This window comes from Endocarpon pusillum, assembly GCF_000464535.1.
Source record: "Endocarpon pusillum Z07020 unplaced genomic scaffold scaffold1719, whole genome shotgun sequence".
Lineage (NCBI taxonomy): Eukaryota > Fungi > Ascomycota > Eurotiomycetes > Verrucariales > Verrucariaceae > Endocarpon > Endocarpon pusillum.
This window is the reverse complement of record NW_006916062.1, coordinates 130253-147535: the sequence shown is the minus strand read 5'-3', so window position 1 is coordinate 147535 and position 17283 is coordinate 130253. Positions and strand designations below refer to the sequence as shown.

The 17283-nt window shown below is 49.7% G+C and overlaps 6 protein-coding genes across 6 annotated transcripts; 3 read left to right on the top strand and 3 right to left on the bottom strand.

Annotated features, from left to right (window-relative positions):
* Positions 1-11: 11 nt before the first annotated feature.
* Positions 12-680, bottom strand: EPUS_00891 (uncharacterized protein; the record flags this gene model as incomplete). The annotated part of the gene is made up of 4 exons (XM_007802450.1): positions 12-38; positions 109-343; positions 394-595; positions 644-680. 4 exons carry the CDS (start codon positions 678-680, stop codon positions 12-14), a joined length of 501 nt encoding a protein of 166 aa, XP_007800641.1.
* Positions 681-1246: 566 nt separating this feature from the next.
* Positions 1247-2620, bottom strand: EPUS_00890 (uncharacterized protein; the record flags this gene model as incomplete). Its single annotated transcript, XM_007802449.1, has 1 exon — positions 1247-2620. The coding sequence occupies one exon, from the start codon at positions 2618-2620 to the stop codon at positions 1247-1249; it is 1374 nt and encodes a 457-aa protein (XP_007800640.1).
* A 1357-nt stretch (positions 2621-3977) lies between these two features.
* Positions 3978-5630, top strand: EPUS_00889 (uncharacterized protein; the record flags this gene model as incomplete). The annotated part of the gene is made up of 1 exon (XM_007802448.1): positions 3978-5630. One exon carries the CDS (start codon positions 3978-3980, stop codon positions 5628-5630), a length of 1653 nt encoding a protein of 550 aa, XP_007800639.1.
* Positions 5631-6383: 753 nt separating this feature from the next.
* EPUS_00888 (uncharacterized protein) lies at positions 6384-9224 on the top strand (the record flags this gene model as incomplete). The annotated part of the gene is made up of 6 exons (XM_007802447.1): positions 6384-6541; positions 6600-6669; positions 6719-6868; positions 6932-7747; positions 7800-7937; positions 7995-9224. The coding sequence occupies 6 exons, from the start codon at positions 6384-6386 to the stop codon at positions 9222-9224; spliced, it is 2562 nt and encodes an 853-aa protein (XP_007800638.1).
* A 976-nt stretch (positions 9225-10200) lies between these two features.
* On the top strand, positions 10201-11148 carry EPUS_00887 (Eukaryotic translation initiation factor 6; the record flags this gene model as incomplete). Its single annotated transcript, XM_007802446.1, has 2 exons — positions 10201-10481; positions 10602-11148. 2 exons carry the CDS (start codon positions 10201-10203, stop codon positions 11146-11148), a joined length of 828 nt encoding a protein of 275 aa, XP_007800637.1.
* Positions 11149-12875: 1727 nt separating this feature from the next.
* On the bottom strand, positions 12876-16457 carry EPUS_00886 (uncharacterized protein; the record flags this gene model as incomplete). Its single annotated transcript, XM_007802445.1, has 4 exons — positions 12876-14081; positions 14135-14215; positions 14266-15890; positions 15959-16457. 4 exons carry the CDS (start codon positions 16455-16457, stop codon positions 12876-12878), a joined length of 3411 nt encoding a protein of 1136 aa, XP_007800636.1.
* Between the last annotated feature and the right edge of the window lie 826 nt (positions 16458-17283).

Sequence of the window (17283 nt, the reverse complement as noted above, 5' to 3'; positions counted from 1 at the left end):
AGTGATACAGATCAGGATGTAGCGTTCAGAACTCGATCCTAATTAGTGTGTGAGCAGTCAAATACGGAACGCCCGCAGCGCATTGATTGGTGGATGTGTGGAACGTACCACGAATTGCTCCAATGTGATCTCGAACAGTTCATTGTTGACACCTATACCTCCAGGATGTTCGACCGGCGACAGAGGGTTTTTGACCACATACTCGACATAGATACTGACATATATTTGATGCAAAGCTATTCTCATAGACCCAGACTTCGTATCAGTCAACATGACAAATTTGGCATTTGTTGGTGTCTCGTAGTAGTGTAACTTATACTGCGAGGTTCGATATGAAAGAAAGCTGGAGTCAAATCGTTAGCTAGGCCACCAACAGCTCTGCCATCCACCTACGTATCATCTTCTCCCCCAAGCTTTCGTACCATATTCCGTAAGGAGAAGACAGTGCCGAATATAAGCTTGGCATCATCCTCAGCACTCAGGGCCTTTCGGGATCGAGCAACATTGCCATCCGTCGTCGCCTCTGAAACGGGCCGACTTGAATTACTTGGTGTGGAAGCTGTAGGCAACCATCTCCGCTTGTAGATACAGTCCGCTGTAAGCAGTCAGTGCTCAGTGGCGTCAATTGTAGCGACATACTGACCGTGACGGTCAAATATATAGAATGAATAGACCACCATCGTGACAACTGACCCGGCCGGTCCAATTGTAGAAAGGACGATGAGAACTGAAGTTCACTTCTCACTACTACGTAGTGAGTTAGCCATGCTAGGGCTACTACGTAGATGCTGCAAACACGCGGAGCTAAGCCTTCTCAGCTTACTTCATCAGCTCTCGAAAATCCTTGGCTCCACTTTCAGTTGAACTTGTTTCTCGAGGCTGCCAGCTGCTTCTGCGATCACGATATTCTTCAATATCTTTCAGAATATTTCAAACCTGACTTCACGGTTGCAGATCAGAACAACTACTGAATACCGGCCGTCACTCTGGCAGAAGCCAATAAATACACCATGATTCATTCAGTACATGTACGCAGCCACCAAGGCCTAAAAGACCCCAGGCTTGCTTGTTAGCTAGCTAAAGTGGCTTTCGCTGTGTCCGGAGAGCTTTCCTCAGTCGCTGGCCTGGGCGACATTCGCTGTTGTTATCTGAGCCAGGTCTTTGGAAGGGCAAGAGATCTCACAGGCCATCTTGCCGCTTCCTTTGCAAAGGGATCGGAGTAAGGTAACTATGGGTGGATGAAGACTCAGGTCCCTCCAACCAATTTCGACCAGTCAACGCTTGCAAAGGCAGTAAAAGACAAACTCCGCAGGCTGACAAACCCTTCCACAATGATATACATTCGTGCAAGAGCGTATGCTGCAACCACGGGTCCATGAAACAAGATGGCTGTCCATCTTGGTAGCAAGCTACCCACGCCCAAGATCGTCGTCTCCTCATAGTTGTCGAAAAACGTCCTCGCGAGCCAACCGCCCATCACCGTCCCAAAGACGACAGCGGCCAGGTAAATTACCAACAGACCCAGAAGTGTCAGACTCGATACACGCCAGAGCAATTGTTCAGTCCTTGATGGAAAGACAAAGTTCCATCCTGCCAGATGTATGCCAAAGTATGAAAATGAAAAGATAATTGCAAACACCAGGTCTGCCGCTGCAAGCCCGCGAGGAGGTATTGTCCTGCTATTCTCGAAAGCCTTGATCGGCAAATCATTGCTCCTTTCGCGCCAGTCGAGGACAGTTTTAATACCAAACCAGAATGGGGCACAAAGACTCCTTCGACTCACGGGAGGCTTCACAAAGTCTAATGGTGTTTGCGAATATGGCTTCTGAGGTCCCTTGCCAGCTCCGATTAATATTTCTTCTATAGGGGTGGAGCATGACAGTACAATTGGTGTTACCACATCGAGAGGCTTGTGTCTCCAGAAAAAGAACGTATTCAAGGTACAGAATATAAAGGCCAAGGTCGACAACTCAATCGTGGAAAGGTCAAGATGCTGGACCGTGCGACCAAGACTTTGCACAAGGAACCAAACGATTTGTGTCAAAGTAATGGCTCGAGCAAAACCATCAGCCTTGTCCCTGTCCTCAATTGTCCTCTTCTCGACATTGGGGTATTCGAGGTAGTAATTCTCTACCACGTATAAGAGTTGCTGGGCATCGATTGGGAAAGGCCGACAGCCCGGACAGTCTAACAGGAAGCCACCCATATCTGCAAAGAAAGCATGCCGCATTGTCCATGGGGAGCACTTCAACCGATTGAGATTCTCTTTTGCTTGCGAATCGGACCCGAATGGTTGACAGAGTCGCGAGGCCGACTCCCAGCGCTTTGCAAGTTGAGAAAAATCTTCGACTGATTGACAGGCTGATCTCCATTGTTCTGCGGCCATCCCTGTAAGCATTTCTGGGAATGCTATAGCGAAGATCATGAATCGTAACTTGTGGGCAACGAATGCTAGAGGTCCTATATACTCCGCTGGTATATTTAGGAACAGTGCCGACCAACTACACAAAAAAGTTGTGACCAGACAGTTGTAGAGGATATCGATTGTTCCGCGGCCGTCTGGCTGAACAACCCAGCCGTATGCCAAATCCGAGTCCGCTCTTGTCGTGAAGTTAGCCATAGTTCCATGGCGCACACGCTTATCTGGTAACGTATAAAAAGGCTCAGCTAGAATGGCCGGATGGTATGATTTTTGACAAGGTTCAGTATATAGGCACACTGCCGGAGAAGAAAGGCCTCCCCAGAGACTTAGCTGCTAATAGTACATGTGATCAAGACGGCTTGCATTGTGAGGCACGTGGGATATCAAATGCTTTCCGCCATGCTGCAATTTTGCCACACTTTGCCGCAGATGAGTCGCAAGTTGAGAGATGAAACAGTATTTTGCTAGTCAGGGATGCATTCGAAAGGAGCAACAGGATTATATTGGCGTTGCAAGCAGCCTGCAAGGCACACCCAGGGCTTTATGAGATGAAACAGGTGTCAGCGAGTTGAGGAAAAGCAACGATTTTGTTGGGCTTTGTAGACATGACCATCACCTTGCTAACGTGTCCCCCTCCTCTGGGAAGTGGGTGGTTTCATTTCTTGGGCTTGGCATCTATATCTCATCTCGTCTCTAAGGGGATGAGATATTCTCTGCATGGATTAAGATATTAAACATGAGCCCATACCTGTAATACTGCTTTATCTACCAATCTTTTCCTGATATGTTTCCACCTTCCTAATATGGCTTAAGATATCCATCGATCTTGCTGTTCTGCTTGCCAAGGCTGCCAAGAGTGCACAAAACGCTAAGAAGAATCCATTGCACTGCACTGCCAGTGGGGGATAAAGTACTTACTCCGTAGTATTGGAGTCCTCGACGATACATGCTACGAGACTTCTTGAACCTATTGTGCTATGTTGGAAGACATAAGCGACTCAGTTCGATAGCCCACAGCTCACATAGTGAGGTCTGTGGATTTCCCGCGTGCCGTGTCATCTACTGACCTTCGGATGCTGCACCTCTGTTCGTCCGCATCGCTTAGAAGATAGAGGAGCTCTTGGTCATACCAACGCTTCCTACAAGGCTCGCTTAGAATAATTTCCATGCCGGAAATGTTCTTTGCCTACTAGTAGTTCGGGGTAGCCATGCAATGAGTGTTTCAAGATGAAATGTGGCTAGCAGATAGCGCCCTTCTTGGCTATATTTAGTGCACGTCGAATGCATGGCGTCTTGCGGACAGAATTGCGGCTACAATCGCAATTGACATTTTCATGGGTCAACATTACTCATCGCATGCAGTCGCTTCCACCATGACACTCTAAAGGCACCAGCTCCGGAGTAGTACGAACCCTAGTATCGACTAGATATCTTGAAGTTGCTCACATGTTCCACAATGCGTTCGCTGGTGCCTGTGCTCTCTAATGCTTCCAGCATGTGCATGATTGTAGCAATTTGCTGTCATCCCTCAACCATGAAGCTTCACAGGATCGCCATGGCTGCCACAAGGCGAATGTCTTCTGCTCCGTCAATATCTGCAGCTACAAGATGTTATCGCCGGCAAGGAAATATCAGATGCATACGGCATTTTTCCCACACATCACTTACGGAACCATGTATGGATCGCCATGCAAGAGCTGTTGAGTGCATTTCTTCGAACGTGCGAAAATTCTACGAGAGAAAAGAAAAATTTCGTATCTTTCACGGCTCAACGAATAGCACGCGGCAGTCAGCTGGCAAAGGCACGAACATTGTGGATACGAGCGCCCTGTCGAACGTTCTCAAGGTTGATACAGTCACCCAGACCGCATTGGTAGAACCAAACGTACCTATGGATCGCTTGGTAGAAGAGACAATGAAGTATGGCTTGGTCCCACCCGTTGTCATGGAGTTTCCTGGAATCACGGTAGGTGGCGGCTATGCAGGGACGTCTGGCGAAAGCAGTTCCTTCAAGCATGGGTTTTTCAATCGCACCATCAATCATGTTGAGATGGTACTAGCCAACGGTGATGTGGTCACCTGCTCAGATAACGAGAAGCCTGATTTGTTCCATGGCGCAGCTGGTGCAGTCGGGACTCTCGGCGTGAACACATTAGTCGAGCTTCGGCTCACGAAGGCGAAGAAGTACGTTGAAACAACCTACCATCCCGTATCGAGCATGTCCGAAGCAATAGAAAAGATTGAAGAGGTCACTTTAGATCCCACTTTAGGCTACGTTGACGGGATACTGTTTTCGAAAAGCGAAGGCGTCATCATAACAGGCCGTTCGACAGATAAACCGAAGGATGGAATTTCGGTACAGCGTTTCAGCGATGCTCAGGACTCCTGGTTTTACCTGCACGCAAGGGACAACGTCAGAAAGAGGATGGGCCCTATAACAGAAGCCATTCCGTTGGCTGAATATCTATTCCGATATGACCGGGGCGGTTTTTGGGTGGGGGCTTCTGCATTTGAGTACTTCAACATGCCGTTCAATGCTTTTACCCGTTGGTGGCTGGACGATTTTTTACACACGCGGATGATGTATACAGCGTTACATGCTAGTGGACAATCGAAGAGATACATGGTACAAGATCTGGCATTACCATATTCAACTGCCGAGAAGTTTGTTGATTATACTGATAAGACATTTGGGATCTATCCACTCTGGCTCTGTCCATTACGGCAAAGTCCACAACCAACGATGCATCCTCACACGCACGAGACAGAAAAAGACGGAGTTACCCTGAAACCTATGCTTAACATCGGTCTCTGGGGTTATGGACCTGCCCGGCATGATGATTTCATAAAGGCCAATCGGGACCTAGAGCATAAACTTCGAGAGCTGGGGGGCATGAAATGGTTGTATGCACATACGTACTATGACGAAGATGAGTTTTGGAAGATGTACGATAAAGAGTGGTACGACTCCTTGCGCAAGAAGTACGACGCGACCTCATTACCAAGTGTGTACGAGAAGGTGAAGATCAACGTCGAAGCCGAGCAGGGAGAAGACAATGCATCACTGGCGACCTCGATTTTGAACACTTGGCCGATCAGTGGATTGTACGGTATCAAGAAAGCAATTGACAGCGGCACATACCTTCAAGCTCGATCGTCTGCGTGGAAGTCTAGAGAGCATGCGGGCCACGTTATCACGAGCAGATGACACATAAGATCTCTCAGACCAGAGTTGCTAGCGAGGATTCCCCACAGTCGGAACATCGTGGGTCCAAAGTCGTCGTAGATGGCGCAAGAAGAACTTATCAATGAGATATGGCTACATATCGGCGCTTGGAAACGAGGCAGGATGGCTCAGGGAAGCGGATCCTGACTTTCCAGCGTTCTTCCACGTTAAGGTCTTACCTTGACCTACAGCTGCCTTGTTAGCTGCTCAACGTAGGACAAGCTTGCGTGCACGGGGCAAGTGCTCGCCTCATTCGATATGTGAAACGTGCTTCTGGCAGTGATCACTGTGCGGGTTGTGAATCCAGCTACGACCAAGATAGTAAACGAGTCAGGACTTGTACACTCTACTCTGTTAGTGACGTATCCGAACGGACGGATGAACTCTGCGATACCCAAAGAAGCTCCGTAGTTCAGCAGATTGCTCGGCCGATCGGTCGATCGTATTACTTGTCGTGTACTTGTAGCGTCTTCTCGGACGACGAACAAAGCATAGATAGATCCAACGGTGATGTCTACATTCATATGGAACTCCTCTGAGACCTTTGTCTAACGGTCTGACAGCGCCAAGAGGCGGCCCCTTATCGAATCGAGCTTGTGCTAATAGTATGGTGGCCCCCAACCTTCCATTGGATAATGCTGCTGCTCTGCCTGTCAACCTACTCCATCATTTTTGGCGATTTCCTGGGAGCCGCACTTCACGTCGTTCTGTGTTAGCATCAATGATTGACCATCAATGGATTTCATGACCTCTCCTACCGTTATCCCACTCCAGCCGAATGGGAAGGAAAGTGGTGGGAAGGAGGTACAAGCTGGTCTTGTCCCCTCACATGGCATTTCCGTACAGGCGGGCTCGCATCCTGCGGCGTATCGACCCTCTCCCGTAAAGCATGTGTATGATGTTCCTGCACCCTCCAAATGGTGCCAACAATCTAACATGCTTTATACGCAGGTCGACTCCCGCCTACGATAGCCCTTTGCGACATCACCAGCGCGGCCATTCCACTCCCCGGCAGGTCAAAGTGCGGACTTCTCACCATCCTCGAGCTTTCACGTTGCTAAACCGGACAGGAATCCCTGAATGCCAAATCGGAATATGTTACCAGCCAAGACGATGGCAGCGCGCAGCATCGCATCAATCAATACGTTATCAAGCAGGAGATTGGCAGAGGCTCATTCGGCGCGGTCCATCTTGCAGTGGACCAGTACGGAACTGAATACGTGTGATAACCCCGAACGGATGAAGTTGAATTGAACGCTGATACTCGCTAATGCCTTGTTAAGGCAGTTAAAGAATTTTCCAAGTCCCGTCTCCGCAAAAGGGCGCAGTCGCACATCCTACGAAAGCCTCGCCGCCAGCCAAGGCAACAGCGCCCTACAGCTGGTGACGATTTCAATTCACCATTGCACCGCAATTCGGAGGGCAATACGAACAGTCCGGCCAGCGGAGGTCATGCTATTGATCTCATCAAGGAAGAGATTGCTATCATGAAAAAGCTCAACCATCCCAACCTATGTGCCTTGGTTGAAGTCCTTGACGATCCACGAGAGGACTCTTTGTACATGGTGATGGAGATGTGCAAGAAGGGAATCATCATGAAGGTCGGGCTGGATCAGAGAGCAGACCCGTATGATGATGAAAGCTGCAGATGCTGGTTTCGAGATCTCATCTTAGGCATTGAGTACCTACATGCGCAGGGGATCGTCCATCGCGACATCAAGCCTGACAATTGCCTGCTCACCGAGGAAGATGTGCTGAAAGTTGTCGATTTTGGGGTATCAGAGATGTTCGAGAAGGACTCGGAAATGCTGACTGCCAAGTCAGCTGGCTCGCCGGCCTTCCTACCTCCCGAACTCTGTGTGGTCAAACATGGAGATGTATCTGGGAAGTCGGCTGACATATGGTCCATGGGCGTCACACTGTATTGCCTCAAATACGGGCATATACCCTTCGAAAAGTCTGGTATATTCGAGCTCTACGAAGCGATCAAGAGCGACAAGCTTAGCTTTGAGACAGAGAAAGACGAGCATCTTCGGGACATGATGTATAGAATCCTCGAGAAGGACGCGTCAAAGAGGATCAAAATGCCTCAGTTAAGGGTAAGTTATGCTTCTGTACAGCTATGGCTACACATTGTCTGAGCGCTTCTAGGAACATCCCTGGGTTACAAAGCAAGGAGCCGATCCCTTGCTTTCCGAAGCGGAGAACACCTCTGAATTGGTGGGACCTCCTACAGACGCGGAGATGGAAACTGCCATTACAAGCAATGTGGCCAACCTGATGACAGTGGTATGCTCATGTAACTGACGTGCCATGGCCGGTCGCTCTTTTACTAAGTTTCAACAGATGAAGGCAGTCAATAAATTCAAGAAGCTTGTGGCGCAAAAGCGGCCAGCAATCATGTCATCAATACTCGACGAAAGTGATCAGTCTCGCTTCTCCCAACCACCACTGTCCATGCAACGCAGCTCTCGAACTCCGAAGCTACATCATAAATCCCAGAGCGTTACTTCATTCGACCGCAAGGCTATAGAGGGAGCGCTTGCGGTAGAAGGCGTCCACAGACAGATGAACATCCCGCGAGACCCTCAAAATGCAATCCGAGAAAAAGAGGAAGGCAAAATGGCGCAGCATGATAACATGTCGCTCAAAGCGCGAGATGGCGCCACCCCAGAGGCTGTTCCTTATCCTCCTTCGCAATCACCTGATCAGAGTCCGGATCAGGACTCGGAGCCTCAGCCCTCCCAATCACCAATAGATGCAGAAGAGGAAGAGCAGTACCTTGCCTTCAGACCCGAGCATCCTCCATTAGCTCGAGACCGGGCACAATCTCAGGATGAAGTTGGTCATCGAGGTCATGCACACGATCCCCTTCAAGACCATTTATATCTCTACATTGGTCCTTCGACATTTTCAGGAGCTAGCGACAACGCCGATAGACGTGCTACCTTTGCGGTCGATGGGGAGGAGGATCAAGTACTGATGGTCAGCGAGAGCCCTGGTGCAGCCGACATTGACATTTATGAAACAGCATATCGGGACGAGATTGAACGGATTCGACAGCGCAGCAGGGAAGAAGGCAAAGATGAGGAAGAGACAACTGTGTATCTGACGAGACGAGTCGATGCGAGATTGTTGGCCGTTAGTCAGCTGGCTGGTCGATTTAAAGCCAAAGGAGGAGGACCTGACAGGTTTGGGGCCACTTCCCGTTGGAAGGATAAGAGAGCGAAAGTTACGGATGTAAGTCGAGCGCTGCGTGAAGCTGCCCGGGAAGAGTATGAGAAGAGGCGCCAGGAGCGTCGGCAAAAGGCTCGAGTAGCAGCAGGTGCCCCAACTGAAGCTCCGAAGACCTCGTCTGGTCCAAGCACAAACACAACCCCATCACTGCAAGCGAGAGAATATGTCGCTTCGGGTAGCGAGTCTCCGGAAAGAGGCGCAGCGCGATCTCTTAGTTCTTCAATGTTTGCTGGCAAGGCCATGGAGAAGGGAAAGCAGGCTAAAACATCATTCAAGAGTCTGATGGGTATGGTGAAGGATCGGGGCAACACAGCTAAAGACAACGACGGGACCTCGTGAAATAACTGATTCTTGCGAAGGTATTTGAACATTGGGGATGAACTACGAATGTTAACTCCAACAACTGACGACTTGCCCAAGCCTGATTCCTCCTTGACAGATATTGATGAATTTGCACGCAGAACTATGGGAGTATTTCACTAGAATTATTCTGGTCAGATCGCAAAAAGATCCTAATAATATGAAAGCTAGTGGTGTGCTATGGAAGAACATGATTCGTGTCTACTCCCATGACTCTAATGTTTGAGAGGCAAGCCAAGTACATGGATGTTGGCCGGGATCACTCTCGGATGCATCAAAAGATGAGTGCATGAGAAGCGCCGGCGGCTGTGAATATAATGATGGCATCCCTGTTGAGCCATCTATGCTCCATTCTAAAAAGACAACGTCGTGCATATGACTCAGTGCCCTGCTGGAAACGATATAAAACATCTGCTAAATAGCTCATGGCCAGCCAAGTGATGCTCGGTTTCTTAGTTAACCTTCAGCCCGAAGGCCCGAAGCCCCTGGCAGCTGAAAACAGAGGGGGTCCACAGTGACACAGTACTAGTTAAAGTAGTGACAGTAGTTAGTTAAATGACTCCTCCTTGTGACGTCGATCCTCTGCACCTCACCCCCAGGATCTCAACAAGACCACGAAGAACAGTCAATCCGGCCCTATTTCGACGACGACTGATTCACTTGTGCGTAATCTTACCAGTCACGGTTTATAGACTTTCCTTTCAGCTTCCAACCACATACCACATACCACGGCAGTCTCATCTCCTAGATAAGCAGAGAGATTTCCTCCCACCTTATCCGTTGATCTCCGCGCCCATCACCCAGACACTTGTCTGCTGGACATCTGCTCGCGAAGCAAGAGACGAGTCAATTCCTGGTCTTCCGGCGCGCAAATCCTCCTCGTCTTTCAGCCTCAAAGCTCCTCCTCACAAGAACTTCAATCTGCACGCCTGCTTTTGCAGGACTTTCCCCGACCATGGCAGTTCGCGCACAGTTCGAGAACTCAAATGAGTGCGTATTCGTCCCTTCTTTCTCCTCCGCTCCTCCCGTCCTCGTGGAAGAAAGAGGATTGCTAATCTGTGTTCATCAACCCACCAGAGTCGGCGTCTTCTCCACCCTCACCAACTCCTACGCCCTCGTCGCAATTGGAGCATCGGAAAACTTCTACAGCGTCTTCGAAGCCGAGCTACAAGATGTGATACCCATATGCCATGCCACAATCGCGGGCACGAGGATAGTTGGTACATTGACCGCCGGGTAAGTTACTGCTGCCACTCTTCCCCTTGTCGCTTCCTCTACCCCGTCTCCGCCGCAGCATACCGTCAACCGAATCTCCTCTCTCTCCTCCCCCAATCGCTGATCTGGTAAACCGCACAGCAACCGCAAAGGCCTCCTCCTCCCGACCTCAACAACCGACCAAGAAATGTCCCACATCCGCAACACGCTCCCCTCCACCGTGACCATCCAGCGAATCGAAGAGCGCCTCTCCGCCCTCGGAAACGTCATCTGCGCCAACGACCACGTCGCCCTCGTGCACCCAGACCTCGAGCGCGAAACCGAAGAGATCATCGCCGACACGTTGGGCGTAGAGGTCTTCCGCCAAACCATCGCCTCCAACGTCCTGACGGGCTCCTACATGTCATTATCCAACCAGGGGGGCTTGGTGCACCCGAAGACGCCGATCCAGGATCAGGACGAACTGAGCAGTTTACTGCAGGTGCCGCTTGTGGCCGGGAGCGTGAATCGCGGTAGTCCAGTCGTGGGGGCCGGGATGGTGGTGAACGATTGGTTGGCGGTGACGGGCATGGATACCACGGCGACGGAGTTGAGCGTGGTGGAGAGTGTGTTTAGGCTTGGCGAGGGGAATGGGCCGGGCGATGTGAAGGGCAAGGATAAGGAAGCTATGGTTGAGAGTTTCTATTGAAAGAAAATTGGACGAGAAAATGATGAATCAAGGTCCTTTCGATGATTTCCGATGCACGTCTTGTTCTTCTTCTTTGTGAGGCCAGCAGGTGGGTGAGAATGGATTAGGGGCAGGGAGGATGTGATATGCGATGGCTTTATCCTCGTCCGGCATTGCTCTCTCACTCCCTGTATCTCCATTTACAAGGCATCCAGCATGCCAGCCAGCCAGGCAGACCCAGATTCAAGGAAAACGTGAACGGGTTCAGAAACGAAAGAACTCCTGGAGTGAACTACAAAGCAACGAACCAGAACAGCGCCGAGTTCGAGTTCGACTACCTACCTACCTACCTACCTACCTACCTACCCTACTTGCTAGCCAGCTAGCTAGATATGCCCCTATTGATATTCAATCAATCGCGTCTGATGCCCTCGTCTGGAAGTGGTGATACTGATGTCCGAGATCCATGATACATGATCCATGATCCATGATCCATGATCCAAGATGCAGGATTACTGATTACTGACCAGGGAGAGATAGAGAGAGAGAAAGAGAAAGAGACCTGGTAAGTGCCAGGAGTACAATCACCGCACAACATATACGGGGAGGAATCATACATGGGCGGAAAGTCTTGTTAGGACATGATATGATGGGACATGATGGGTATAGTATTTAGGGGGTCGCTGATGCGCACCACGGCTGGGGGTCTGGATTATGGGTGATGTTCGATGTTCGTACTTAGGGGGGTCTCATGCCTAAGGGCTAACTAAGTAAAGGGGCTGGCTTTCACTGTAGTTCCGCGGTCATGTCCTTGGGTCTAACTGCTATCTAGTTAAGTTGGGAATGTCTAACTTACGGTTGGAACAGTAGGCAACGCTTGACCACGCACTTTTCATTATCATCATCATCATCGGCAGGCAGATCCAAGAGAGAGAAAGAAGAAAATGCCTTCCTAGATACCACAATTACAGAAGTCTGTTTCACTCTTCAAATCTTCTTATTGCTCACTACCTGATCTCATAATTGAAAGCCACATCTAGGTAGCTGACCCCTTACTCCCTTGCCCTTGCTTTCCTTCACTATCCAATCCAAGCTCGACTTCCTAGATCCGACCTCCCACTGATCCATGGGGGTCTGCACCAACCTAACCTAGCTTTCCTTTGCTGGTTGAAAGCACGCAAGCAAGCAAGCAAGCAAGCAAGCAAGCATTTCCCCGGTTGTATGATTGAACTCCAGCTCCCTGATGCTGGGTCGATAGAATCGCAAATGGCCTTTTCGCACAAATTAGAAGATTCGAAGATGAGGCTGATAGTAGTAGTGTGATGATGGTGCCGGCTTTGCCGTTTTGCACGCTTCTGGTAGGTCGATTGAGATGTATATTGGTTGTGGCAATCAATGCAAAGTGATATCAACGTGATGATTATGTTGGTACAATTGAGTTGAGTCTCTCGGTGGGGTAGTCGAGGATCGAGATATCGGTAATTGCCACTATTATTGTGATTTCATCTGGAAAGGTAAACAGTTAAGAGAGTTTCCTGCTGGCCCTGGAGCCGTTGTGGATGTTGGTTGGGTATGGAGGGTGCATTGGCAACTATGAACATCGAAACGCATGGTTGCATGAATGTTGTGAAGGACTAGACGAAGGAGAGGTGAATGTCGACCCTACCAAGTAGTGCCAATTGTAGAAATAGCTCAATGTGGAGTGGGATTTGGCAAATCAGTATTTGGGTTAAAGGCTCAGAAGACTGTCACAAGTGTGCCGTGATCGCATCAGGTCGCGGAGAACGCTTCTCTGGTGAGCGAGATGTAGATTCGATTGTGAGTTCGTCGGGCCACGGACGTGAAGATGATGCGACTTTATTGTCGTAATCAATCGGAAAATGTGGTGGGGAACCAGGTGGAGATGGCCCATTGGAGAGGTCGTCCTCATCATCGACGCCTACACGAGCTCCCGCCCTCGCAAGCGATCTAGCCCCGCTATCGTTCGCGTCTTGCAAGGAAAGGTCGCCAACATCGTCACCATCACCAGGATCTTGTTGTGCTTCGGCGAGCACATCTGCCATCGTCTTCTCCGCGAATGAAGTGTCAGCATGGAATGGGTTCGTTGTCTCACTAGGCGATGCGCCTTGAGATTGCATCGGAGGAGTATCGACAGGTGGGCCGGGTGGTGGGGGAGGAGGTGGTGGTGGTGGAGAATCTGACTTCAATCGCTTGGCTGGCGACTTCGATGCATCGCTACGGGCATTGTTTCCTTCTTCCGCGTCTTCATCCCTGCCCCGCTTGTGATGATTTCCGTTCGTTGCAGCTATAGAAGTTGGTGGAGAGTCCGACCTGATCCGCTTGGCCGGCGACCTCGAAATGTCTGTTCGGGCTTTACAGTATTCGTCATCGTCGTCCTCTCTCTTTCGCTTAGAAATATCGCCATTCCTTCCAGCAGGGGACGAGTGTCCAGTGTGCATTAGAGAAGTATCCATAGTTGGGGCGGGTGGTGGGGTTTGTGCGCAAGGCGATTCTGACTTCATGCGCTTGATGGGCGACTTTGATATATCGCTGTCAGCTTTGAATTCCTCTTCATCGCCCCCGTCCCTTTTGCGTTTCGAACCACTACCATTCAGCGCAGCTGAGGGAGTGGGAGGCGTTGGGGTCTCGTCGTCATCCTCTGACATTTTGACATCATCATCGTCGCTGTTGCCTTCCCTCTTGATGTCAGGTGAAGCATCAAGATTTAAAACAGGAGAACTTGTCTCGTCAGCTGCTGTGCCATTTTGCTTTGATGTCTCAGGCTTTTGCTTTCGAGCTGCCCTCTCCTTCTCAAGTTTGCGATGCTTGTAAGCAGCCTTGTCAAAAAATTCCTTACAATATTTCTTGACCTTTTTCTCGTGTTTTTCATCGATCTTCGTTGGGTCTTCAACACGTCCGGACTTGAAATCAGAATTGGCGAGCTTGTCTGCGATCTGGAGGAAGATCTTAGTTAGGGGCTTTGATGGAGGGATAGAATGGTACTTACCTCTTTTGCAAATCGCTTGAGGTCATCGCGCGGCAGCTTGCTCTTGTACTTGTTCATGATGTACGAGATGGAAGGATGAAGCTGCAGCATATCAGTACTTTCACATAAAGACGGCTGAAGGATTTTCTTACCGCCGTTTTGTACAGCTTCTTCTTCTTGTCTTCGTCGTATGATCGCCACTTTTCTGCCTTCTTGTCCTTCTTCTCCTTCACCACCGCCTGCGGAGTGTCGGGTGTAGCATTCTTAGCCTCTCGTTCTTTCTCTTTCGCAGTGACTATATTATCGATGATACTCTTAAGGACATCTTGATTCGAGGGTGCTTTTGGAGGAGGTGGTGGCTGAGCAGCTGCAGCGGTTGGTCGTGTCCATTGAGTCTTGCCTTCTGAAGAGTAGTAGTAAGTTCTGCCATCAGCAACGGCTTGTTGCCAGCCACGGGGCAATGGATTGAATGGGGGTGGGCGGGGACGAGGGTAGAAATTGTTGCGCTGAAGAAGGCTGGAGCGAGGACCTGAGGGAGCGGAAGCCACCGATGGGCCACGAGGAGGTGATCTCGACTTAGACCTAGAGCGAGATCGCTTCCGTTCCTGAGTTGATTCTCTTCGCTCATATTGATTTGGCTCGGGCTTGACAGATGTGGAAGTTTCGGTGGGATCACGCTTCTTTCGTGGAATCCTGTAAGCGACTTCAAGCTTTGACCATTCATCCAAAAGGCGAGCAGACTGTGCGGCTACTCGTTCATCGTCATTTCGCGCAAATGTTTGCAGAGTGGTTTCGATCTTAGAGTCGATAATTTTGTTGCGTGTTAGGCGAGGGAATTGGTCGAGGATATCAAGAATTTGCAGGACGACGTTGGCATCATCTTTCCATGCGGCGAGTTGAGAGTTAAGGATCTGGTAGCCATGCATCTTGACGACACGATTTCGTACTTGCTCGTCCTCGCATCTCTGAACACGCTCCAGCAGCTTGACAGCAATCCATTTTTCCTTGCACTGCATGAGGGCAGCCATGACCTTGGTAACGCCATCTGCATCAAGCGACTTGGCCTCCACACTCTCGACATAATCTTCATCATCCTCACCGGTCTTCTTCTTGCGAGGTTTCTTTGCGACAGTAGTATCCCATCCATCTGCATCGTCAATGCCAAGAGCCTCGATGGTGGCAGCAGACAACTTTGTGGCACGCTCGGTTTGAGTCTTTCCACCGATGAATCCGGTGCAGTTGGGCTCTCCACAATAGCATGGTTGTGGGTTGGCTCCATAGCGGTCGACATTGTAGTTGAAAACCAATTCTTCGCCGGCTTTGATGTTCTTCTCGGCAAAAATGCCCATCCGGAGTTTGTCGCCAACCACCCATTTGTCGACATAGCAATTCGGGTTGCACGAATGATTGCAGAATCGCCCCAAATTACCTTTCTTAGTTGCATCGACGAATTCGCCTTTGCTGAGGGACATGAAATAGAAGTGCTTGATCCCTTCGTCGTCATACTGGACCATGCGTCGGCGAAATTGAGGCTCGTTGATGACTTCACCAACATACTCCCAAATGAAGCCACCGGCTCGAATATTAGCATCTGCTCTGAGGCCATAACCTTTCTTTTCGGTTTGGATTACAGAGACTTTTGCGTATTGTCGTTGCTGGAAACGTTGGTTCTGGCAGTCGGAGCCGCACCCGCAATCTCCGACACACTCCATTTTTGTGGCCCTATTGATGCAGTCGGAATCTTCTCCACAGGCATAGTTGCGCTTGGTGGACGAATCTATACATCAGAAGTCAGCTTTCTCCTCCTGGTAATTCTACTTGCAGTGGTAGAGAGTTATCGCTTACTCCACTCTTCCGAGCAGTCACACTCCATAGCATGCTCAGTGTATCCAAGAAATTTGTTAGAATAGGTGCAAGATTCAATCACTGTGAATGAGCTCTTTGCCTCCATCGTAGCATCTGGCAGAGCATCATACAGAGGGGCAACTCTAGATACCACCTTGTTTGGCGCCGAACGGGCTATTTTTGGCGGTTGAGCTGTTTCCATTTTCTGGGAGATTTCGCCACCCACTTTGTCTTTAATGTCCTTTTTGTCGACAGACGATTCTGATGTAGCTCGTGATTTGATGGATGTAGAAGACGAAGAGCGGCTAGATTTCAGCTTTGTAGGCAGGAGCGAAGGTGAATTGGAGGCGCTGTCAGCATGCTCATCCTTGATGGTGCCGGTGCGAAGCAAACTCATCTCAGGCTCACGAGATGCAGAAAGTGATGGTTCCTGCTTGACCACAATTGTATCTTCATCTACGGCTTCAGCTTTTGGGCTGGATTCTGATGGTAGAGCCATAATGATGTGGTTGATGGGAAATGGTGAGATTGTCGAAAAAGTGAGAAGTGGTGTTTGAGATTAGCGTAAACAAAGGTCCTTCAAGATTTTCAACAAAACACCTTAGGTGCACAAGCTCGATTTGCACAACACAGTTGTACAGAGCATGTACGCCTGACCGCCGAGTCGGAACGGTACAACAAGGGATTCTCCTACATTGAAGGTGGCAGTGGTTGCAGGAGGCGGAGTGCTGTTGACCGATGTGCAGAATGAGCAAGCGAGGTTATGTCGAAGTAAGAAATTCGATGACACATTGAATTTCAACGAGGCCTTGGATGAAGGAAATTCTGTCTGGCGGATTTAAAGCCGAAGGCGAACAAGGAAAAGGACAACGCAACAGAAGAGACACTTTTTTCCCTGGCTATGCCCAATCTCCCAGTGCGCTGAAAGCGAAGTGTTCGCCGCATGCAATAGGCGCAGATCAGACCAAAATTTGCATCCTATTCACCTGAGGCAAACGATCGAATAATAGTGAGTGAATTCTGCTATTGAGAAGCATTCAAAGTACAATTCTCAAATTGATCACCCCAGATCCTCCCCTTGATGCCGGTGTTCAGGATTCCTCAGCCAAAAATGCGACACCTCTGGGTCCGCTGCCAAGAATCTCCGCTAGTCCCCCAATGGCCTAGACTGATATCACAATTCCAACCCCCCAGTAATACCCGACAGCCTTCAGCCTTCAGCCTTCATCCCACCTGATATCCTCTCGTATACAGGTATCCTAGCCAGAAGTGGCTATCGTAATTGTTCGATGTTGATTGTTCCAGGGCCGCACAGCAGCTCTCCA